The 23,210-nt window shown below is 43.5% G+C and overlaps 1 protein-coding gene across 6 annotated transcripts in view; it reads right to left on the minus strand.

Moving 5' to 3' along the window:
- Positions 1-19,341: 19,341 nt before the first annotated feature.
- Positions 19,342-23,210, minus strand: part of LOC100752724 (protein transport protein Sec16B) — a 59,302-nt gene continuing 55,433 nt past the window's right edge. For 5 of the 6 annotated variants that reach the window (XM_027417280.2, XM_027417278.2, XM_027417279.2 and 2 more), the window contains 5 exons: positions 23,107-23,205; positions 22,378-22,480; positions 22,170-22,249; positions 21,201-21,299; positions 19,342-20,471 (listed from right to left, as the gene is read on the minus strand). In XM_027417280.2, coding sequence (XP_027273081.1) covers positions 20,400-20,471; positions 21,201-21,299; positions 22,170-22,249; positions 22,378-22,480; positions 23,107-23,205 — 453 coding nt within the window. In that variant the 3' untranslated portion in view covers positions 19,342-20,399. The remainder of the gene's footprint in view (positions 20,472-21,200; positions 21,300-22,169; positions 22,250-22,377; positions 22,481-23,106; positions 23,206-23,210) is intronic. The other variant, XM_027417282.2, reaches the window with a different exon arrangement.

Consider the following 23,210-nt stretch of genomic DNA (forward strand, 5'->3'; position numbering starts at 1 on the left):
GTACCAAGACCCACTTATTTTTTACTGTAGGCAGATGCATCACCATCTTGCTGAAATAGAGAGGGTTTCCTTCATCCCAAGGTCAGTTTATGGAATGGATTCTCCCACAAAATCAAAACACAACAAACTGGACAGGCTGTGGTGGTGTGCACATCTTTAGTCCCAGCACTTGGGAAGCAGAGGCAGGTGGATCTCTGTGAGTTTGAAGCCAGCCTGGTTTACAAAGCTACACCCACCGAGAAACCCTGTCTTGAAAAAAAAAAAAAAGGGAAAAAAAAAACACAACAAACTAACAACTACCCTTAGTTATCTTGAGTGTATATGCAGAGTGAAACTGGGTTTCCATCTAGTCAAAAATGACATTCAAGATCTGTTTCTGCTCACATATCACTGACTTCTTTGTTTCTTATACACACCAGGGAGATAATGTAAGTGAGTACCTCGCCCTGTACCTGTCATGTTGAAAGCAGCTATAGTATTCACAATATATTTGCAGTACACCTGGACATTGCTGGCCTGTTATTCCAGTCTTATTCCTCACCCTCCCAACTTTCCAAAGTCCTACCAATGACAAAAGGTACTGGAAGAGGCTGTGGCCCTGTTACTACTTAGGGAGAATGGGCAGTGAGGGGGAAGAAAGTTACAGTTGATTATTAATATATTCCTTTCCACACCAAGCTGAGAACAGGGTGACTTCAGCAGTCTCCAGCCTTCAGACTATGCACAGCGCCCAGCAGAGAAACTGGCACATAGTAGCTATTCAATAAATGCTTGATGAAAAACAGAAATGGAAACCAGTGTTCAGTACCATACACTGAGGCACACACAAGCACTCTCCTGCGTTCACTTCCAGGATCCTTGCTCTGCTTCTCAGCCAGCAGGAGCTAGGGACACCCACCGAGCCAGTTTGACAGAGCCCTGACATCTCAGAAACTCACCTCTCCCTTACAGAGCATAATCCCTCGTGTCACCTGGTGTCTGTGGGTGCGACTGAGTGGCAGCCCACAGAGGGAGTGGGGGTGATTTTACTGCAGGTTAGCTTTGTTGGCATTTACATCCATCACCCCTTTCTGTAATTTTAAACTCTAGCTCAGCGTTCTCAGAGAAGACATAAATTATTAAACAAAAGAAAGCAACTCTGGCTTCAGATCAGATGGTAATAAGCATCACCTAGTACAGCTCAAAGTCCCTTCATGTGGCCTGGTGGCAGCAGAAGGAGTTTAAGATTTGGCAAGGCTGCTCAAGTTCTGGCTGGTGTTAACTGTGGATGTGTTTGGAACTCACAAGGACTACTGGAAACAATTGGGGCAGGTCTCCCCAAGTGTTAGGAAAGAGGAGTGTGGGAGGGAAAGGAGAAGTAACCTTTCACGTCAGAACAAAGGAAATTTGCCCTGGCTGCACATCTTCTATGTCCGAGGTACTTAGATGGTGTCGTGCTAATGTTTACATTGTAATGCAGGTGTCACTATCGAGGCTCTGCAGGTAAAGACATCAGGGCACAAAGACATGAAGTAGCTAACTTGAAAGCACACAGTGGATGGAAGAGCTGGAACTGGAATCTGGGCCCATCACCACGCATGGCACCACACCCTGTGGGCAGCCATGAAGCCCAACCTAAAGGGTGCCATAGGTGATGAGCCCTGGGCTTAGCTTTATTGTGGGACACGTGCAGTGAATGACACTCTGAGGGAGGAATAAGATCATGTACACTTTTGGGGGGTAGGGGGATCTAGACATGATTTCTCTGTGGCTTTGGTTGTCCTGGAACTAGCTCTTGCAGACCAGGCTGGCCTCAAACTCACAGAGATCCACCTGCCTCTACCACCCGAGTGCTGGGATTAAAGGCATGTGCCACCACCTCCCGGCCAAATGTGTACATTTCTATAGCATCAGAATCACATTCTTCCTGTACAGAGGGAAAAGACAGCATCGAGACAAATGGCAAAACTGAAACAGTGCTCTCAGCATGGCCTCTACTGTGGCTCCTACAAAGCAGTCCTCTTAGATGTATTCTTTAATCACCATGAAAGTTTAGTACCACATATAATATATAATACATATGCTTAGAGAGAGAGTCAGAGACAGAGAGACAGGCAGAGGTGGGGGAGAGTGAGAGCTTGGTGAACACACAACCCAAAACCAATTTCTGTTCCCATTGAGAATGTGCAAACTAGAGCAAGTCAGGGTTGCTATTCTGTGCTCCATTCAATAGGCTTTGGAAACAGGCCCCAGACCACAGTGCCTCACACATTTTTCCCTCCTGAAATGGAAGGGGAGAGGCTTAGCGAAGCTGACAGCCTCAGGAAACTAGGGGAGAAACAAAATAGAAAAGACTGGATCTGCCAGCGTGAAGAATCCAGCAGGAGCAAGGCCAGAGCCCATCCAGATCCCACTCATTTCCACATAGGTGTCTGCAACACATGCCACTGCAAGCACAAAACCCCCAGGAAGGCTGCTCCAGTGTGCCCATCCCCAGAAGTGTGCCAAGTCCATGCTGTGTCAAACAGCTCCAGGGGAAGGATGTCTTTGGTCTCTTCTAACAAACTCACACATTCTACAAAGAGGAGAATGTCATGCAAGAAGGAGATCACTTAAACAATGTCATAATGACCTCATTAGTGACAAAGGAGCAGGAAGCCAAGCATCTGGATAACCTTTCTAGAATGTTGGTCCAGTTCAATCCTGATACATCTCAGCAAAAGGTGACTGTTGAGATGAAGCCTGAGCCTGGTGTTCAGCTCACCAGGTACTACAGGTAACCAGCAGGAATCTACACACGTGTAACAATAAAGATGGGTGCCCGAGATACCTGCCCCAGAGAGAGCCAGGGCAGAGACTTCATCATGCAAATAGACACCCGTGCACTGGCTTCCACTCTCGAAGCCCACACTCAGTCATCTGAAGTAGACAATTTACCCAATGCAGCTTGTTTAGAGTTTCCAAAAACTAACATACCTAAGAAGCTGCAAGAAGACTCATCCCGCACACATCAGCAAAAATGCCACTTATTCCAGGAAGCTCTCAACTCTCACAAACACTTGGTTCCAAATGAGCTCTCCTACCTCTCAAAACCTTCAGGCTTTATCAGTTCTGGGCCATCTTAAGGTCTTGTATGCTAACTGCTATTGAGTTCTCTTTCAGAAACCAGGTCTCTTCCTTATGATATTTTATGAACTCATACAGCTTAGAGAAATATTAACGAATTCCCCTCCAATACCTAGCACTGAGCATTGCCCACAGTACACACTTAGTAAATATTTGCTGAATGAATATTCTTATGCAAAATCCATCATGGGAAATAGAAGATTACAGCTGATCCAACCAAATAGGTTCAAAGAAGAGAAGCTTTAGGCATAGATATTTCTTCTAATTCCAAGAGCAAATCCCTCTCTTGGAATTCAGAGAGTGAAAGGAATTGTTGACACTGGAATATGGAAGAAGAAGACATTGAATTAATCAGCTGTTAAACCAAAAATCTTTGTTTACTGAAGGGCTCCTCGGCCTATACCAGATGTCTATTGGGATGAAGCGCCTTCCTTTCTCTGATATGTTTCTCACAGGAGAGTAGCAGGAGGGATATGGCTGAAAATATCCATTTTAAAAAGTTAAAAAGGCACCATCAGAAAGATATCCAGTACTTTCAGCTCAGAATGCCAACAGGTCGGGCTGAAAATGGTCTAGAAAAAAAGCAAGAGGCTACGTTGAAATGACCCTTGGCTGCCCAAGCAAAACTTAAGGTCCAAGCAAGTAGAGCCAGGTGAGTTAGGAAGAAGATGCTGCCCCCAAGGCACCTAAGGAGATTTCTCCTACTCACCTGGAAAGAACACACACTTGCTACTGATGAGAATGTTCTTGAACCCTGGTAACCTTCCAACAACCATTGTTGCCAACTGCTGTGCCCTTTGGTTCCTAAGCCACCTGCTTAGCATGACACCAGCCAGAAAATCCAGCTGCGCATCCCAAAACCGTGGAAGCCCACACTAGCCAGGTGACTTCTGAGCCTGAAGAATGGAGCCAGCTCCAATATTTCTCTTGGGAATCCAGCCAAAAAGCAGCTGCCTAAATAACAAATGCCATAGCCAGCTCCAGTAAGACTTACCCTCTCGGTGCCAAGGGTCATCTACACTGCCAAGAAACAGACTGCAAAGCAGAAAGAAATGTTCAGAGAAAAGAAGCTAAGAATATTATTAAAGCTATATATTTCTTCCTGGGGAATTTCAAACCTTCTTGGCTCCAGAGTCCTAGAGGTTTCTGCTGAGGCTTCCTTCTCTCTGCCATTCCATAGCCCTCTTGCTTCTGCAAAGTAGCTAGAATTGATCCAACAATCTTTATTCACCCAGCACTATTTGGGGCATTTGGAAGAACTGACTCATTTAATCAAGACAAAAAGAAAATTCTGTGAAGTAAGAAATACTATTACTTCTATACTATGAATAAAGAAACTGAGGCCCTAGGAGGTTAACTCAGCCAAGATCACATGGCTCTGGAGCCCTCAGCTTTATGCATAACACTTGTTTTTTGTTTGGTTTTTGTTTTGTTTTGTGTCTCTCTATATATTGTTGCTATAGAGGCAGAACAAGCCCTCAGTCTTTACATTGAGAAGATACGTGAATTCCTAAGGATTATACAATTCACACAACCACATGAAAGAAGACTCAGCTCCTGCTAGGTGAAAATTAGGACCGGATGTCGGGGCAGGTGAAGGGAGTCAGGACTACCTGAATTACACTGTAAGGAGGAGGTACCTAGTGTGGAACATGGGTTGAGAAACTATTGAGCCATAGTGCTGAGGAGGTTGTTCAGTGCAATGAAAAAGAAGCTAACTATCCATGCCCGCTTGAGTGGCTTTCTTCTTGCTCTCATGATTTCTTTTCCAGATTATGTCCCTTATATCTTTTTAGCATGGTAAATTAAGCCTTTAGCTTCCTGCTAAGCCCTGTATTCAAAGTCTGAGAAGTAGAACATGAGCCATCTACTCTCCACTGTTCCCCTAGACTGGCTCACTGTTTGATTTAGCTATCCTGAAACTTCTCCCCATCAGAGAGACCAGTAGCTAGATGTAGACCTGAGAGAAATGGGCCAAAGAAACCAGATTTCAGTCTAGTCTTTGAGCATCTTGGGGCTCGTGCATGGTGAAGTCACTTGGACTATGGGGTACATGGGGAAGGGTTGTCCAGTACCCTGTGGTAAGTGTGTTCATATATGAACTTGCCCCCATGTGCTTCTGCTTCCAAACAAGTAGTATAAACTGTGGCTGGCTGGGGACCTAGTTTGTAGCATCCTGGTCGTATCTACATCCATCTTAGGGATATGAGGATCAATGAGCTATGATCCTGTCATTGCTTCAAATAATTTGCAGTCTAGGAGAAACAGACATGGACAGTCTTCAGGTAGAAGGCAGACTACGCTTTGAAGACACAGAGGAGCTCATAATAGCTTTCAGCTAAAAGAAATCAGTAAAGATGAAGCTGAAAACTAATAAAAATGTATTATACATTATTATATACATATATGTGAAAATGTAGTTAATTAATAAATGAAATTCATTACTTCATATGCTAAAATAATTTTCTTAATCAGAAAAGGTTTGGCAAGCCTTGGGGGAGGAGCAGAACTCTGACAGCATGGGAAGGCAACACATCCCAGGTCAAAGGACAACAGAAGCAGAGATGAGGAAAATGGTGAGCAACTGAAGTGTGAGTATGGGAGAAGCCTACTGAGAGGTAAGGCTGAAAGCAGCCTATAGAAACCCTTTCACATTTTAAACGGCTTAGGCTTGTCTCTTAACAGATAAGTGGGCACTGGGGTTACAGCATTTACTGCTCAGGACTCTTCTTATCCCTCCCTTGAACTCTGGACTAGTCAACCCAACCATATGGATTTGCCACATCTCTACTTGTTATAAACACACACACACACACACACACACACACACACACACACACACACACACAACCTCAAGCCTTATATGTCCAAGTCAAACCTTGATTTTTCTCACACATTTGACCTTCCCACCTTTTACCGCTTGAGTCAAGTTTTACTTCTTTCAAGCTCTCACATCTCACAACCATAAGCAAATTCTAATGGATGTAATACAAAAATCCATCCAGAATCCAAACACTTGGCACTACTATTTCCATGGCTACCTCCATGATCTTTTATAGGCTGGATTATTGAGAGACTCTTATCTCCACGTCGAGTCCACCCCGGAGTCAGAGTGACCTTGAAAATTGTAAGCTAAAGCACTCAGCCACTCCTCTGCTCAAAGCCCCTCGATAGTTTCCCGCTTGCTGGGAACAAAGGCCAGATTCCTTCCCTTGACCTGAGCTCTGAGCCCTCCTCTGCCACCTGCTCCCCAGGCATCACCGCCAGCAAACTGCCCTCTTTGCCGTCACTCTCACAAACACATTCTGCCTCCAGACACTTTACACTGCACTTGCCAGAGTTGTTTGTTTATTTGTTTTATTTAGTTTTGGTTTTGCCTTGTTTTGTTTTGTTTTGTTTTTTCTTGGCCTGGTTTGTTTCTCTTCACATGCCTGCATGGCTGACCCTGTCACTCACCTCCTGGTCACCAACTCTATGCCTGGCCTCCTGATGTTAGAAGAAGACGGGGCGGGGGTGGGGGGGTGGGGGGTGGGGGTGGGATCTAACTAACGAATAGCAACCCGTGCTTCTTATTTCATTTTTCTGATTTATTATGCCTTCTTCCTTTGATTGCTTACACATCAACTTCCTTCCACCAGACTATGCATCCCATGACAGTGGAAACTCAGTCTGTTTTATCCACAGATGACTCCTAACAGCTAGAGAAGTAACAAGTATAAAGCATGTGCTGTGCTTTCTTTTTTAATGTCTAGCTCAAGGTTTCTTGAGTCAGCAATCCTCACCAAAGGCCACCAAAGAGGTATTTATAATGGTCCAAGACACTGATAAAGTCTAGAATAAGCCCAGAACCTGGACAAGCACACCGTTGTGTTACAAGATACATTAAGTGAGGAGTGACAGGTCATGTCTCTTCAAATCCCAGAAGGCCCAACTTTAAGGAGTCAGAACTGCAATGGGGCTCATCTTCATAACAGCACAGACACAAGGGCTCTAGGGACAGCTAGTTTAGTAATCCAACAATGACTTCAAGGGCCAGGTCTTTTTCCCATCTTTCCAGAGACCATAGGTTCACAGAGACCATAGAGCAGAATTCTCCTTATGTACCACTGGCAGAGCTGGATCCCATGCCCACATCTAGCCAGTGCCTGGCAAGACAAGGAGACCCAGAGCCTTGGGTGCCAAAACAGAATCAGGATTGTTTTTTGCTTTGTTTTTTTACCTGCTGTTGCCTATTACCAGCAACTGAGTAAAAGTCCTGAAAGGTGGGGTTGAGATCATGTTACAGAAGACTAGAATCCAGTTCCAAACATCTGCATCATGTAATTCACAATCTCCTATAACTCCAACTCCACAAGAATCCAAAGAGATCTGATGTCTCCTGCTTCTGTGGGCAGGCACACACATACACAAATAGTCAAAAGTAAAAAACTGGGCATGGTGGCATGTGCCTTTAAATTCAGGAAGCAGAAGCAAGAAGATCTCTGTGAGTTCAAGGCCAGCCTGGTCTACATAGCCAATTTCGAACCAGCCAGGGCTACACAGTAAGTCCCTGTCTCAAAAAAATAAAATAAAATACATCTTTTTTTTTTTTTTTTTTTTTTGGTTTTTCGAGACAGGGTTTCTCTGTGTAGCTTTGAAGCTTATCCTGGCACTTGCTCTGGAGACCAGGCTGGCCTCGAACTCACAGAGATGAGCCTGCCTCTGCCTCCTGAGTGCTGGGATTAAAGGCGTGTGCCACCAATGCCTGGCAAATAAATCATTTTTTAATATCAGGTATTGCTACTCTTAGTTCCTGGAACCTACAAGTGTTATCTTAAATGGCAAACAGTAATTAATAGATATGTTTAAATGAATGGCAGTGGGCTTGGATGTGATTGGAGGAAAGCTTACCAAAAACACACAGGGCCTGGACTTGACACTCAGTACCACATAAAACCTCACATGTGGCACAAACCTGACAGGCTCCTGGGAGGTGGAAGCAGGAAAATCAGAAGCTCAAGGTAATACTGAACTTTATGATGAGTTTGAATCCAGACTGGGCTACATAAAACCCTGTTTTAAAATAGTGAATTAGTCAATTAATTAATATAAATTAAAATAAATTTAGGTTATGATGGAGAGATTATCTTGAATTAGCCAGATGAATCTATGTAATAAAAAGCTCCTTATGTAATAAAAAGCAGAAGGAGATTTGATAGAGGAGAAAGCAATATGGTGACAAAGCAGGAACTGGAGTGACAGTCACCAAAGCCACTGATGGTGAATGAGGCATGGAACAAATTCCCTTCTGGGACCTCTAGCCAGATGCTCCCCACCGATACCTTGATTTCAGCTCCCCAAGACTGGCTTCAGACAGCTAGCCTTCAGAACTGTAGGATAACGAATGTGTACTTTTAAGTTACAAAGTTCATGGGCAGTTGTTTCAACAGCCACCAGAAACTAATAACACTGCAAAACCAACAATGCCTACCTAGCACACACAACCGCAGAGAGCCCTGAACCTTCAAGGATCCTTTTGCTCTTAAGATTCCAACAAGCAAATAAGCAAATATATGAAATTATCAGATAATATTTTTAAATCAGTGTAGCCTCCACCCCAACTAGAAACTATTGGTTTCTTCCACAGCCTAAGAGATAAGGCCAGGCTGCTCCATTATTCTCCATGTCTCATCTTTTGTAACAGCTGCTTTAGGAAATAGCAGCTTCAGACCTGACATACAGAAATCATCTTATTTTTTTAAGAGCATTAACTTTTTTTTTTTTTTTTTTTTTTTAATTTGTGTTTTGTTTTTTGTGGTTTTGTTTGTTTGGTTTTGGTTATTAAAGACAGGGCTAAACTGGCTTACCTCGATTTCAAGCAGTCTGTGCTTTTGAGATTGAAGTTCACCAAATGGATGGTCTTCTTTAGACTTTTTTGCCCAATGGGAGGAAGAGAAAAAGAAAACTTCAGGCCCTCAAGTCAAAATAATTACCTTCAGGACTTTAAGACCGCATCCCTGCTGCTTACTCTGGCCTGATCAAAGCCAGTCATGAATTAAAAATAAACCATAGCCATCTATTCACTACTTCTTTAAATAATCTTTCTGCCTCTCTTCTTGGAGGGAGAAAAATAACGTTAAAGTGAAGACTGGTATTAACCGTAATGATAATGTTTCACATTTATATTCGCAAAGAGCGTTAGTATCATTAGACGGCTAATGTGTGTGACACTCTCTCGCCGATGCAGGTCAATACTGTTATTCTCTCCTAGCAACAGGGATCCAGGTGCTGTGGGATGCAGCAGTCACTCATAAACTTGTCAACCATCAGTTACAGAGCCAAAGCTGAAAACCCAGTGGACAGGCGGGATCTTAGTTCCTTCTAGCATATGCAGAACCAGGATAGACCAATGTCCTGCGCAAAAAGAAAATGGAAGCTTATTAACTAGTAACAGGATTAGGATGTTGAGCTCCCATTCTTTATGGAAGATAAGATCATGACTGATAAACAGGGCACAGGAGACAATGTAAGAGCCGAAAGCTGGGCTGTGCCACTGTGACAGCAAGTCCTTCGGGAATGGGGAAGAGGGGACATGTCTACGCAGAGCTTTGTGGGGATTCACAGGTGAGGTAGGGTTGTTTCTTTCCAGATTTCACACCAACACAGGTTCTCATAGATCAGAGAATCACTCTGGAGTATGCAGTCGGAGTACATATGTGGTCCACCTAAAAACAGACAGCAACTACATGCTTGGCAGAGCAGAACACATTAGATAGTGGTAAATCGGGCCTCTGGACACCTCTGGTACTGTGTGTGACTGGCCTGAATTTAAGAATGCTCTAGACATTACTACAAACCTATGACCCAGCCTGGATCCCTGCTGTCCATTAACAACACAGACGAGCACGAGTGCTTGTTAGCCTTGAAATATCTTATTTACTGAACCCAGGGAAACCATTTGAGAAGTTCAGTGACTCAGTTTGGGCCAACCTGGGGTTTCAGTGGCATTTTTCAGGAAGATGGACACAAGTTAATTCAGTGGTCCAGACTTTGGTATTTCAGAGACCACTGAAAAGTCACCTGGCTCCTAAAACAGCGAGGGAGGTTCAGGAATCAACAGGACTCCGGGAATATATTGTGTTACTAAGTGAAGGCACTTGAGAAAAGAAAAAGCAGGTTACTGTCTTTTGAAGACCTGGGACCAGTTCTTTAAAAGGAGGGCATTCAAATAAGTAGACCCAACCTCAGAATTCTCAGCTCTACTTTTCTGTTATGGCGGATAGTGAAAACTTCACTACACTCTGGAACCAACTGCAGGCCTACACTTGTGATCTCTGGGCCACATGATTCTCACAGGCTCTACAGCAGTTTGTGCCCCAGATTCTGCCCTCCAGCTTACCTGTGTACACAGATGCAGGGAAATCTATGTGACACACCTGCTCTGCTCCTTGAGGCCACACTGGCTGTTTCTGAGGAAGACAGTCTCTGTGGAGGGCGGAAATTTCATCTATCTCCCTCTCTACTCATTCAGTCAGTCATTCAGTCATTCAATCAATATTTGAGACGTACCTACTAAATACAGAGACCCTGTTGGGAGATGGGAACGCAACCAGGGATTTACAAGCAAGCCCTACTGACATACAAAGTATTAAACAAAGAACCAAGTGGCAGGAAGGCATGCATATTATAGTGACAACAGCATCGGACAGGGAACAAGCACAAAGGGGGGGGGGGGAAGGATGGAACAGTGTGCACAGACTGCGCCCACTGCAATGCTCGTCTCTCATTGTACATCCCCTGGTAGCAATGCTGACAGCCAGCACATCTTGGGATAAGGCAGACAATGATACATTCCACTGTTCTAATTCTGGAACTGCGATGCCACCTCATTAATATGGGAAAATGTGTTAAAAAGCTGCTGATAAACAGCTGCACAGAGGCAGAAATAGTGACTCCCATCGCATTTGCAAGCTTTATTGGCTCTCCAACATGGTATAAGAGGCGAAGCTTCGCCTGCATGTATAAACGGGGTAATTTGCTGTAATGCTCCAGTTTATCGGTAGACATTTTGCCATATCATGTCTCCCCAAGCACAGTTTAAGGACACTTCTGATTTACACAGTTCTGTAAACTGCTTCTTTCTTAGAACTGTCATGCCGACTGGCACAATTATTCTAACATTCCAATCCCTTTACCAAACAAAAGACTGTCTAGCCTCCACCCATCCTACAAGCCCTAAAAAGGAAATTTCTACTCATTCAGAGGACAGTTGATTAAGAAATTAGCTATGAGTTGTGTACAAATCACGGCAAGTTGACTGAAGCAATGGGAAAGGACATTTCTTACACAAGCGGTGTTAAATCTTATCCTAATATCCAAGACCAGACCTGGAGTTACAAAAGAGGTTTGAATGCAATGCTGTAGCAAGGGCAGGTGTTCAAACCTGGTGGGCACAAGTTCCCAACAACAGAAGCAGAAGTCCCAATTTCCCTTACTGGGAATGGCTCTGCTCTGTATTTCTCCAGCTACATGAGGAAGAGTCCCACGGAAGCTCAATTCCAATTACCTCCCTCCTCCCCAGTCTTCCTCCTTTCTGATGACAGATTGATGGCCTCCTCAGGTACCTCCTGAGTGCAATCCACGACAGGGGACAGCAACATTGAACTCACGGAATTGATTTCCACTGGGTCCCTGTGTAGGCCGAGCCTGTGGAGGCGATTTTCATTACTGACCTCCTCTTGACCCCCTCCCCCTGAGGAATTATAGCCCGTTGGGGAACCTTCTCTGCTAGATAAATATTAAACTGTTTTCTGTTTGGCACCAGGTGGCAGCTGCTCCCTTCCTTCTGGGTTGGGGATTATGTATTTGTGTAATTTTTATATTATGTTTGTTTTCTTGGCAGATGGCTTATTATTGGGGTTGCATGGAAAGAGAGGAAGGTGTAACTCCAGGGGCACGTTCTGCTAAATTAGAGGCAGGTAGGGCAGAAAAGTGGGGATTTTTTTAACAAATAGAAACCAAAACTGTATAATTTAACTAAATGTGTAGAGCCTTGGAGCCTACAATTATCCAAACAATGCTTTGAAATGGTGACTTAGAGACAAGATTTTCCTGGTAGACACATTTAGGCATTTCTCCTGGTGGATACTTCTCTTTGGGCTTAATTTCCCAATTCTGACCTCACCCCATCCCCTAGAAGAATGTCCAAACAAGCCATGGATCTGTGTCCTCATCTCCTGAAAATGTGACAGTTTCCTGGCAGCACCAGGGAATGGGGTCTTAGAACTGCCAATATAGCATCAAGTTAGAGCCCTTGGTATAAAATTTGACCTAATTAAGACACTATGGGCAAAGCATTCCAATAGCAATTACATGGGTTGTAAAGGGGTAAAGTACCTTTTAAAACCAAGAAATGCTTCTGCCAGAAATAAGTGCCCTGGAGGGTCAAATGAGGAGCTGTAAGCGCAGGACATTACTTGCTTTGACCTTAAACAGGTCACTTCCATCACCTGTCATGAGCACTGTCAGCTGAGGACCTCAGAGCCAGCCCAGAGCTCCAGCATCCCAAGACCACCCTCATCTCTTTCAAGGACTATCCCTCAGAAGCTGCAACAATCCTTTAGTCTGTGGTCCTGGCCTCTTTTACAAACCCATTCATTGGTTCATGTATTTTGTGGGAGACTTGGCCATCTTCGAAGATTCAGAGAAGAGTGGAAATGTAGAGGTGACAAGGTCACCTCTAAGCCGGATATAAGCTGTAGTTATTTTCTTACAAACATCCATAAGGTTCTAGTTTGGGAAAATCATTCACTCTTGACTGTTTTGAATACTGAGCTGGTCTTAGACACAGGTACTGTGCAAGGTACTGCTTTTGTCGTATTTTCCCTGCCACAGAGAACAAACCAGAAAAGTGGAAAAAATATATATCCACATAAACACTTGAGATAGTAAGCAATGACTCTCATCAGCCAAAAAGACAGAGGAGTGCAGAGAATCACTCTACCTGAGGCAGTACAAAACTGGGGACAGAGGTCAAGGTCCTGCTTAGATGTGCAGGGTAGTTATACCTACCTCAAAAGAAGAGGGCAAGTATCAACTCTGAAGGTTGGCTGCACAGGCTGACTCTCAAATCCTCCAGTTACTATGTGATCTTGGAGAAGATATTGAAGCTTTCTGTGCCTCTAGCTCCTCCTCTACAAGCTGAGGCTCCAACACTGAATTGACTTAAGGACCAAGGACCAGAGTCTGCAGAGCCCCAAGCATGTGCCTGCCCAGCTCCGTTGCTGGCTGTGAAATGCTGGGCAACTTATCTGAACTATACACCCTAGCTTCCTTGAAATACTCACGTCATTACAACCTTAAGAGAATTTAATGAATAGACTCTTCCAGCAATGTTCAGTATAATATCTTATTTATTATTATTGATGTTGTATTACCACAACTATACCCTCGGTGATATAATAAAGCAATCTTTGCATTTCAATTGATGTTCTCACATTCAAAGGAAAAGGCCATCAGTTAGGAAATCAAAAACTTTAATTAAGAAGATTTAGGAAAATTGATTAACCTCTCCAGGCCATGGAGGTTTTTATCAATGAAGTTACATCCTCCAGAACCATCCTGATAAATTCCATCCCTGGCAAGTAGAGTCAGGAGCAACCATGACACATGGTCCCTGGAGCAACACACCTTGACTTGAACTTGATCTGTGAGTCTCCAGTTCAACTGTAAGTTCTGTGAAATCTAGTCTTGGTTCTCAGCTCCGTGTCCACTAAGGTGTCCCACATAAATGGCTATTGAATGCATAAAGCCCAAGTGTTTCCCTGAGATTCTATTAATTCTCTGAAACTGGAAGTCATCTCATTCTCACTATACCATCCGCAGGACTACAGAGTCAGTTTCTAAAAAAAAATAAAATAGGAATGCAAGCAATTCTTTATTTTAGGGATTTAATGTCGATGACCTTCAAGTTGCAAGCTGTTACAGTGCATCTGAAAATTAATTTGATTTGAATGACACAAGGAAACGTGTTTGGGTCCCAATTCGAGTTCTGCACTTCTGTATATTATAATGATGACTAATGCTATAATTATATTGGAGATTTGGGGTGGGGTTCTTGTTCTTGTTCAGAAAGAGTTTGGAAAATTACAGAAAGAGATTAGGACCATAAGGCTCTGATTGTTCTCAATTCATGGACATCTATTCAAATACCTAGAACGGTAGGAATGAAATCTTGAGGCACCAAATCAAATTATTTCCACTGCAGGATAATGAGGGTTTTTTCGTGATTCCAAGTCATGACTGAAGTATAGTACAAAAGCAACACAAAAAAATCTGTGATTAAATTCAAAATATAGTTCCTAAAACTCAGGCAGGTTTTAAAAGCTAATTTGATATCCAAGAAACCAGTTTCAGAAACATGAAAAACAAGCTAAAATTTGTTGGTCAGAATTCGAATCCTTGACACAGGATCTGTTCTTTCTTATTCTGGTGAGACTCTGTGGATGTTGCTATGGATTAGATGTGATTTGAAGATGTCCCCCAAGGGGTCATATGTTAGAAGCTTAGTCCTCAGTGTAGTGAGACAGGAAGTAAGTGATGGAGTATTAGGAGGAAGATCCTGGTGGGAATTGGTTATATCATTGTGAAGACATTATAGTAGTTTTCATGGGATTTGGTTAGTTCCAATAGAAGTAAGAGTAAATAAATAAATACATAAATAAGAGTCAGGTATGGAGGCAGGAAGATACTGAATTTGGATTGGGCCTGGACAACATAGCAAGTTCAAGAACAACTAGACTAAATAATTAGATCCTGTCTCACAGATAAATAAATACATAAAGAAAAACAAATTTTACTAAGAATTCTTATACAAGAGCAATGCTGGCCCCCTCTTCCAGCTGCCATGTCATTGCTCACCCGGCAATCTCTCCATGTTACAGACACTATAACCCAAAGCCATCTGCTGCTGCACAGTGACCCAAACAAGGCCCTCACCTGACCCTTTTCTTTTCTTTGTGTATTACCCATCTTCAGTTAGTTTATTACAGCAACAGAAAACAAACAAATGCAGGCGTCTTCATTATAGCAGACACTTGGAAGATGCTCCAGGGAGAGGCTAGCCTCTAGATGAATGTTTCTTAAAAATGAAACTTAATTATTAAGAGGGGAAATAAGAGAGGCTGGGCTGGGGGCTAGGTAAAAAGAGATGCATCCTGAAAACTGCCCCATGGGATGGTGCCCATAAATCTGCATAGACCCAAAATCACTGCTCGGCTTCATCCCTATAGAGGAACTCTACAGCAGAACCTGTGGCCTCTCCCTCCTCTAAATTCTGTGTATGACAAAGGGGAACAAGAGTAAAATCTATGATGGCAGCTCAGCAAGTCTACATCAGGTGGTCACAGCTATCTCAGCTGAGAAAAAAAAGTAGAATGTTTGACCTGCCATTCACCTATCCTAACTGACAACAGCATTGAACATGAATAAATATGTAGAAAATTCACATACTTCCAGAGATAACATAACTAAAAGTTCAGATTCTCCATCAGACTACCTGGATTCTAATTCCAGCTCCATCCTTACCAGTTGCAGCAACTCGGACACAAGACATAACCTCTACCTCAGCTTTTGATTCTTCATATCTTTTAAGATATCCTCAATAAATGATATTATATTTATTATTGAAATTCAGAATATCTGATCACACCGGGTGGTGGTGGTGCAAGCCTTTAATCCAGGCACTTGGGAGGCAGAGGCAGGTGGATCTCTGTGAGTTCAATACCAGCCTGGTCTACAAGAGCTAGTTCCAGGACAGCCTCCAGAGCCACAGAGAAACCCTGTCTCGAGGGGAGGGAAAAAAAAAAAAACAGAATATCTGACCACCATAGACTCCACCAAAAGACTCCAAGAATCTAGTTTAATCCTCACAGCTGGTGAAGAAAATCTCATTTTGTAAGACTTCCTTTCACAAGCAGAAATGCAATCTGTGGCTGTTTAGCAGGTGACATAGTTCTGGCACAGGTGAGCATCCATTTCTTGTCTTCACTTGGGGATGTATTAATTACTTCTCTCATTATTATGACCAAAGATCTAACCCAAGGGACCAAGGATCAAACCTAAGGGAAGAAGGGCTTACTTGGGCTTACAGTTTAAGAAAGTCAGTCATGGTGAGGAAAGCATGGCCGCAGGAGTGTAAGGCAACTGGTCACATTGTGTCTGCAGTCAGGAAGCAGAGAGTAGACAGGAGATGGGGCTGGGTTATAAAACCTCAAAGCTTTCCCTGTAGTAGTCCACTTCCAGGAGCTACCCATTAAAGGTCCTGCAACCTTCCAAAGCAGCACCAACAGCTAGGGGCCAAACAGTCAAGCGCATGAACCTATGGGGACATTTCATATTCAAGGAACAATGAAACTTAAATGGAAGCTATGGAATTCCCTTAAGATTCTTTTTAAGTTGAATAGGCACTCTCTACAATGGGCAGAGGCCAGGAAGCATCTCAAAGTAACAAGCCGTTTTCACAGGTCAATAAAGTTGACTTAAACTGCTGTTATCTTGATCCAAAGAAGTGCTATTACCTAGAGATGTGAATGCATAGAAGGGAAGGAAAGTGTAGGAAGCAGCTTCTTCCACTTAGTAAGATTGTGATGAAAACATTTTAACCTGCTATTAATCTTCATTCGCAATAACTTCCAGTCTCATTAAGAAGCCATTTCTGACTTCTGAATGAGTGATGACCAGATATAAGTAAATCGTGAGCACGGGCGAGCATTGGGGGCATGCTTAGGGGCAGGCTCAGCCAAGCACCTACATCCTATTGCTATTACTTCCAGAATCGTGTGGCTGCTTGGGCAGTTTCCAGCTGAAGACAAAAGGCAAGTGACATAGAAAATGACTTCCACGATTCTAAGAACGGTGAGAACCAGATCACATCGCTCTTACTCTTTTCCAAGCAAAAGGGGTGTTTGGATATTCCCTCTGGATAGAAAACACTCTGATTTTGGTAATGTACTTTGCTCCTCTTTTTTAGTTGCTTGAAGAAGCCTTCCTCCTCCAAAATGAAGCATCTTGGAAAAATAAAATTCTAACAGAGGCTTTGATCCTGAGCAGTCTGAAGCCTGCTTGGAGTTGGAAGGGGAGCGTGTGCAAGTGACAGAGGCGTCAAGCTCATTCACAGTTTCAGAGCCATGAATTAGGATTAGACAGAGGGATGGAGTGGTGATATGTGATAAAGACACTTAAATGGAATTTAACGGTTTGTTCTCTTTCAAATTACTGAACATTAAGTTTAAATGTTTTCATATAATTATTAAATTATATGCATATAGCTGAATCGCACATTTGCACTTACCACTCAGTTTCACAAGGAAAATGTGGCTTTGTTTTCCTCCCTGATTTCTCCTCCCTCCGAGCTGGTGCTCCACTGAGGAACACAGGAAAACAAACTTGCCAATTAATACTGTGTCAAGTTCTTCCTTTTGAGCTATCTTTTAGCCATTTATTCTGTTTAAAGATAGGACTCTATTTGTAGTCTCTCTCCTCAAATGGGGTTTGGTGATAGGAAAGAGGGTCTATGACCCACACAGAGCTTCTCTTGTGTTTCTCTGTTCCTGTTCTCTGTTCCTGTCTAGACCTGACAGGTGTCTTCTGAACACACTGGTTTCCTCTAGCCTTTTGAAAACTGCAATTATTTCCTTCTAGATTATTCCCTTCTAGAGGAGGCCTGTCTCTCATTACAGATCTGGCCAGCCCCAAGATCAAGCCACTATGGCCCCAACACATTGGCCAGAGTACCAAGCCAGTCTTGTAGGCCCTCCTGGGCTGTGGAAGAGAAAGGGGTCTCTAATACCATGGCTTTCCCATTTCCACCTTACCCTCCCAGAAAAACGTTTTCCTGTTACAGCTGTATTCCTTTATCTCACCACAACTGGTTTCTACCAGCTGAAGTTGTTAAATGACTGTGACCTTCAGTAACACAGCCATCACTACACATCCAAAGCTGAAAAACAATGAAAGAACTTTGAGTGACCCGGGTTGGTCAGACCCTTCCTGAACCTAACTCTCCTGATCCATGAGTAATGGATTTATTTTAATCAAGCATATACAGACTGATGGATGCATTCTGACTTTGCAACAGTGAAAACTTTCAATCACGAATTTGCATAAGTGTCCTGAACCTCCTCCTCCTCCTTCTCTGGTGCATAAAACATCCAGTCAGTCCCTCATGGGAAGAAGCATTCAAAGCTGTGTGTTCTTCCGCTGGGGACTTGAGGAAGCTCTTGCTTGTTTTGTTGAGCGCTGCAGACACTGGTTTCTTGGGAATGCCTGAGCAGAGAGTAAAGACTTGAGCATGGATGTCTTGGCCTTTTTCTTTGGTCTTCAGAGTCCTCCACTGAAATGCTCTCTTTCCTTGGGTAGGACATTCCCTTTGTTGTTGTTCCCAGAGGAACTATGCCTTTGGCCGAACAAAGTGGCCGATTGGATACTGGGGAAACTGGCTTTGCAATTAAGACACATCTTGAGAAGTTTTTTAAAATTATTATTACCATCAGACACATATATCAAAAAATGACACAAGAAATCTGGCAGACAAAAGTCAAAGTCCCGTATTTTTCTTATTAGCTATACACTAATAATTTGAAACACAAAGTTCTCAGCATGATACAATCTTCATTCATTTAATTCTAGCACTTTTCCTATAAGGAAGGTATTATTATCATCACCATCATTGTATAAATGAGAAAATTGAAACACAGGACAAAGAAGCAACTCATCCACAGTTACAAAGTGAAGTGTTGATCGGGGTTTGAGTCTAGCTAGTTTGGTACCTGGGATACTTACACACAACTACTAGGGTGCTGCAGCTAGGTGTCAACATACCAACCCTAGGAAGCAGCAGTCTTAGTTAGAAAGGAAGACTGCACACAATGAGGGCTTTCCAGGTACAAAATGCTTATGTATATAGTTTCTAATGCCATCTAAGATGAAAAGAATAGGAAACAGAAAATGCCACATTCTTCTAGCGAAGTGACTAGTTGGTTAGGGGAGCTTTTGTCCGTGTTTCTTAAATTGGAAAAAAAATGATAGCATTAGAGTAGACCTAGAAGTTAAGAGGACCAGTCTTTGATTCTCCATTAACAAAGGGCTCTTTCTAGCTATTCACACCTGATCACACAATGGAACCATTATTAGAAAGACTTCAGGGAAGAGACCATCAATGTACTTTCCCCCTCTGCAGAAACCAGCCAGAGACAAGCATTTGCTATAAAATTATCTGGATTTAATCACTATCAACATCAGAACCATCGTACATTAAAGTACAAAACTTTTATGTACAATTACACATACAAAAAAATGTTCTTTGTGAAGAGCAATTTTAAGCAAATCTGACAAACAGCACGAATCATTCCTATTTGAGGTTTGAAAGGAAAAAAATGGAAATTTCCAAGACATCTCCCTCCTCCATCGGGCCCCAGTGACCCGCAGAACATCAATTTGCAAAGGCCTGAGGTAGGAAGGCAGGTATTAACAATATGAGACACTCATTCCTCCCCTCTTATGGAAAGGATGACGTTTTTAGAAAACGTTTTCCATTATTTATTATACTGATGTTCCATCCATCTGCATCATTAGGTTCAGTAGTTACCATGACAATATGATGCCTACAGCAATCTAACTTGATAGCCAGATGTCAGAATGTGGAAAAAAATAGGACCAGCTAAGAAAGTGAGAGAAATATAATTAGTCTGAACCACACAGAAAATGTGCTCAGAGCCAGGACCAGGAGGAAAATTGCTGAAATGTCTTTGAAAACGGAATCACTGAAGGGCAGCAATAATCAAATTCAATGTAAAAACTTTGCTAACAAGAGCCATAAACTGGTCTTTAAGCAAGTCTAAGGAAGGAGTCCAAGCTATTCTGGGATGTTGCTTCAAGTCCCTGCAGCATAGCCCTGCGGTGTCATTTTTGCTCTCACCATGGAATTCTCAGGGCCCTCATTTCCCTGAGGTTCTCAAGCTTCCACCTCAAGTGCTGCTGCCATGACATCGACTGAGGACACTGACCCCTTTTCCTCCATCTGATGAAATGTTCCCATCATTCTAAAGCTAAGCTGAAGACTAGACCAAGATAGTCTAGGGAGATCCTGCCCTTTACCTCCAGGTACCCCTTGTGCCATGGTTCACAGCAAGTGCCTCAATATGATGAGGTGAGTGGACCACTAACAAGTGGAAAACAGCAGAAGAGCTGAGCTCCAGGAGATGAGCCAGTGGGAAGGCAGGTGGTCATTCTCATGAACCTGGGACAGATGGTCCCCCTCAGCATGGTTGGGTTGGATAGCGGCGCTGGGCTAGGCGGTTTGGCCGGCTCAGGCTAGTAGCTGTGGAAAGCTGGAAAAGAAGAGACAGGACACTAGAGAATAGCTCCAAGTATGGCTCCACTACGGGACTAGTATGTTGAGCAAGGGCACCCACTTTAATTGTAAGTGGCTTCCCAACACTGTAGTCTAATGGCCAGCCTTCACCTCTGAAGGATGGTGAAAGGAAGTTTGACTTCATAGAGCAAAGGCCAAAGAATGTATCTGCAGAGTCATCCTAGGTCACTGAGGAGCAGAGAGTATGGCTCCAGGAATCTCTGCAGCACAAGACAGGAGAAGGCACCCAAGCCAAAACATCAGCCCTGTGTCTGTCATATCTCAGGACCAATTACAGGTCAAGATTCAGAGGTGTGTCATTTCTTGAGCATTTTCTAGGTACCATATTACATACATATTCTATTTGAGGTAGCTATTACTAGCTCCATTTTCCTGATGTAGAAACAAGAGACTTAAGAAAGGCTTGATAGGCCAGGCATTGGTGGCTCATGCCTTTAATCCCAGCACTCAGGAGGCAGAGGCAGGTGGATCTCTGTGAGTTCGAGGCCAGTGTGGTCTCCAGAGCGAGTACCAGGATAGGCTCCAAAGCTACACAAAGAAACCCTGTCTCAAAAAAACAAAAAAAAAAAAGGCTTGATAATTGCCCAGGAACTCACATTCAGTGGGTGGGAAAGTGGAACTGTCTACCACCCTCCTTAGTATATAACCTGGCCTCCTAACTCCTCCCCATAAGGATGGTCCTTACCTGAGGGACCTGAGATGGATTGTAGAGAGGAACAGCACCTTGCAAGGTGGGTTGAGGAGGCAGAGCACCTGGCTGGGAGTAGAACTCAGAAGAAACACCCTGTGGTTGCAAACAACAGAGAATCTGATCCATGGTTGATTCCACAGGAATCAGTGTAGCCAACAGAAGGATTATAAAACTCAAGTGACAACAACCAATGCTGGGACCCAGGATCACCATGCAGAGACAGGTGCTCTTAGAATCAAACGATAAATTATATGGGCTTATTAAAATCACTACCAAACTCTTCAGAAGGCATCAAATACTACAAGAGTACTTCAACCAGGCTTCAAGAAATAGAAACGTTTTCCTAGCAATAGTCATGAAGTCCCTAGCTATATAGACAATTTGTGAAGAATTTACGATAGTCCCAGCCAAGTGCACATGAGTGAACTCCACCTTCCACTAAGACAGGAGAAGAGGCGGTTCCCTGCACCCTGTCTAAGCTATGCAGGCTGAAGTGTGACACTCTAAAACTACATATAATAAAGCTCCAGTTTCTCAGCATAAAACAGAATACTTCAAGAAGCACATAGGTACCACACCCAGCATGTGTGGTGTCCTCACAAAAGGAGGGGAGTTAACACAGACACATACAGAGGGAAGACCCAATGAAGCCACGGGAGTGGGGGCGGTGAAAGCAGCCAACTGAAAAACAAAGAGAAAACCCTCTGAAGAAACCAGATCAGCCAGCAGCACCTTGGCCATGCACTTCTGTCCCCTAAATTTGTGAGAAACTACCCTGCCATTCTCTAGACCCTCTAGGCTGAGGTACTATATGGGCAGCTGGACCAAAGTTACACAGAAGTTGGCTCCATATGCTGTGAAGTCAACCTTTACAGAGCTGCTCTTCCAGGCTGCTGAAGACACTCAGTCCTCTCACACAGTTGTCTTCTGGACTCCTAGGCTCCAGCCCACAAGCCTGCTCACCTGTGGCCCCAAGAAGCTTCCAATCCTAGTGCCTTCAGCTGTACCACTGCTGTCTGAAGATCCAAGTAGATTGTTCCCACCTAGAAGACAAGGAATAAGAGCTGTTTCACATGCCCAGAACTAAGGAGTCCCCACACCCAAGAGAGTACCCCCAATCTCAGAGCATCAACAGCACTAGAGATGACCCAAAAGATGAGACTGACAGTACCTATGCCTGTGGAGAAGGTGCTGGCATCCAGTGAAGATGGGGAAGGTGTTGGCGAGAGGCCCAGGCCAGTATGGCAAGGAGGTGATGTGCTGGAAGACTCCTGCTTGGTGGGAAAGAGGCAAGAAAGATGACATCACTGCTCAGTAAATGCATGTCAACCTACATGTGTTCTGGCATCCACAGTAGTGATCTCCACATAGGCAACTCCCCACAAACACCGTTTCCTTCTGTGAAGCCTCTGCTAAGAATTCAGATCAGCTTCCTCTCGCCAAGCCTCTAAAGTAAAAATTCTCCATCTTAATTTTCTAATGTTTCTGCCTACCTTCTCTCTATCTCTCTCTGTCTCTGTCTCTGTCTCTGTCTCTCTCTCTCTCTCTCTCTCTCTCTATATATATATATATATATATATATATATTATATATATATCTGATGTGTGTGTTGCTTTTTTTTTAAATGAGGTCAAACTATGTAGCCCAAGCTGGCCTAGAACTCACAGCAATCCTCCTGCCTCACAGCAATCCCAAATGCTGTGCTTGTTATAGGCATCAGTCACCATGTCTGGCTTCCAAGGCCTGTCTCTCACTCTACCTTTTGTCTTTAAAAACAGATTTATTTCCTGCTGTCTCCTTTCTTTCAGCCCAAGGTAGAGAGTGATGCCAGAGCTGTGATGTGTTTGGATTTCCTCTGGGGTCCACAGGGAGGGGCTACCAGCCCATCTGTGGAGGTTACCTCTGAGTCAGATCTGTCTGAGGAGTCTTCATCTCCAGAGGGGGACACACTGTTGGCAGGCTTTGATCGAAACCAGCTAAACCAGCCAAATCCAGAGCTCTGAA

Source organism: Cricetulus griseus, chromosome 5 (genome assembly GCF_003668045.3).
Source record: "Cricetulus griseus strain 17A/GY chromosome 5, alternate assembly CriGri-PICRH-1.0, whole genome shotgun sequence".
NCBI classification, from domain to species: Eukaryota; Metazoa; Chordata; class Mammalia; order Rodentia; family Cricetidae; genus Cricetulus; species Cricetulus griseus.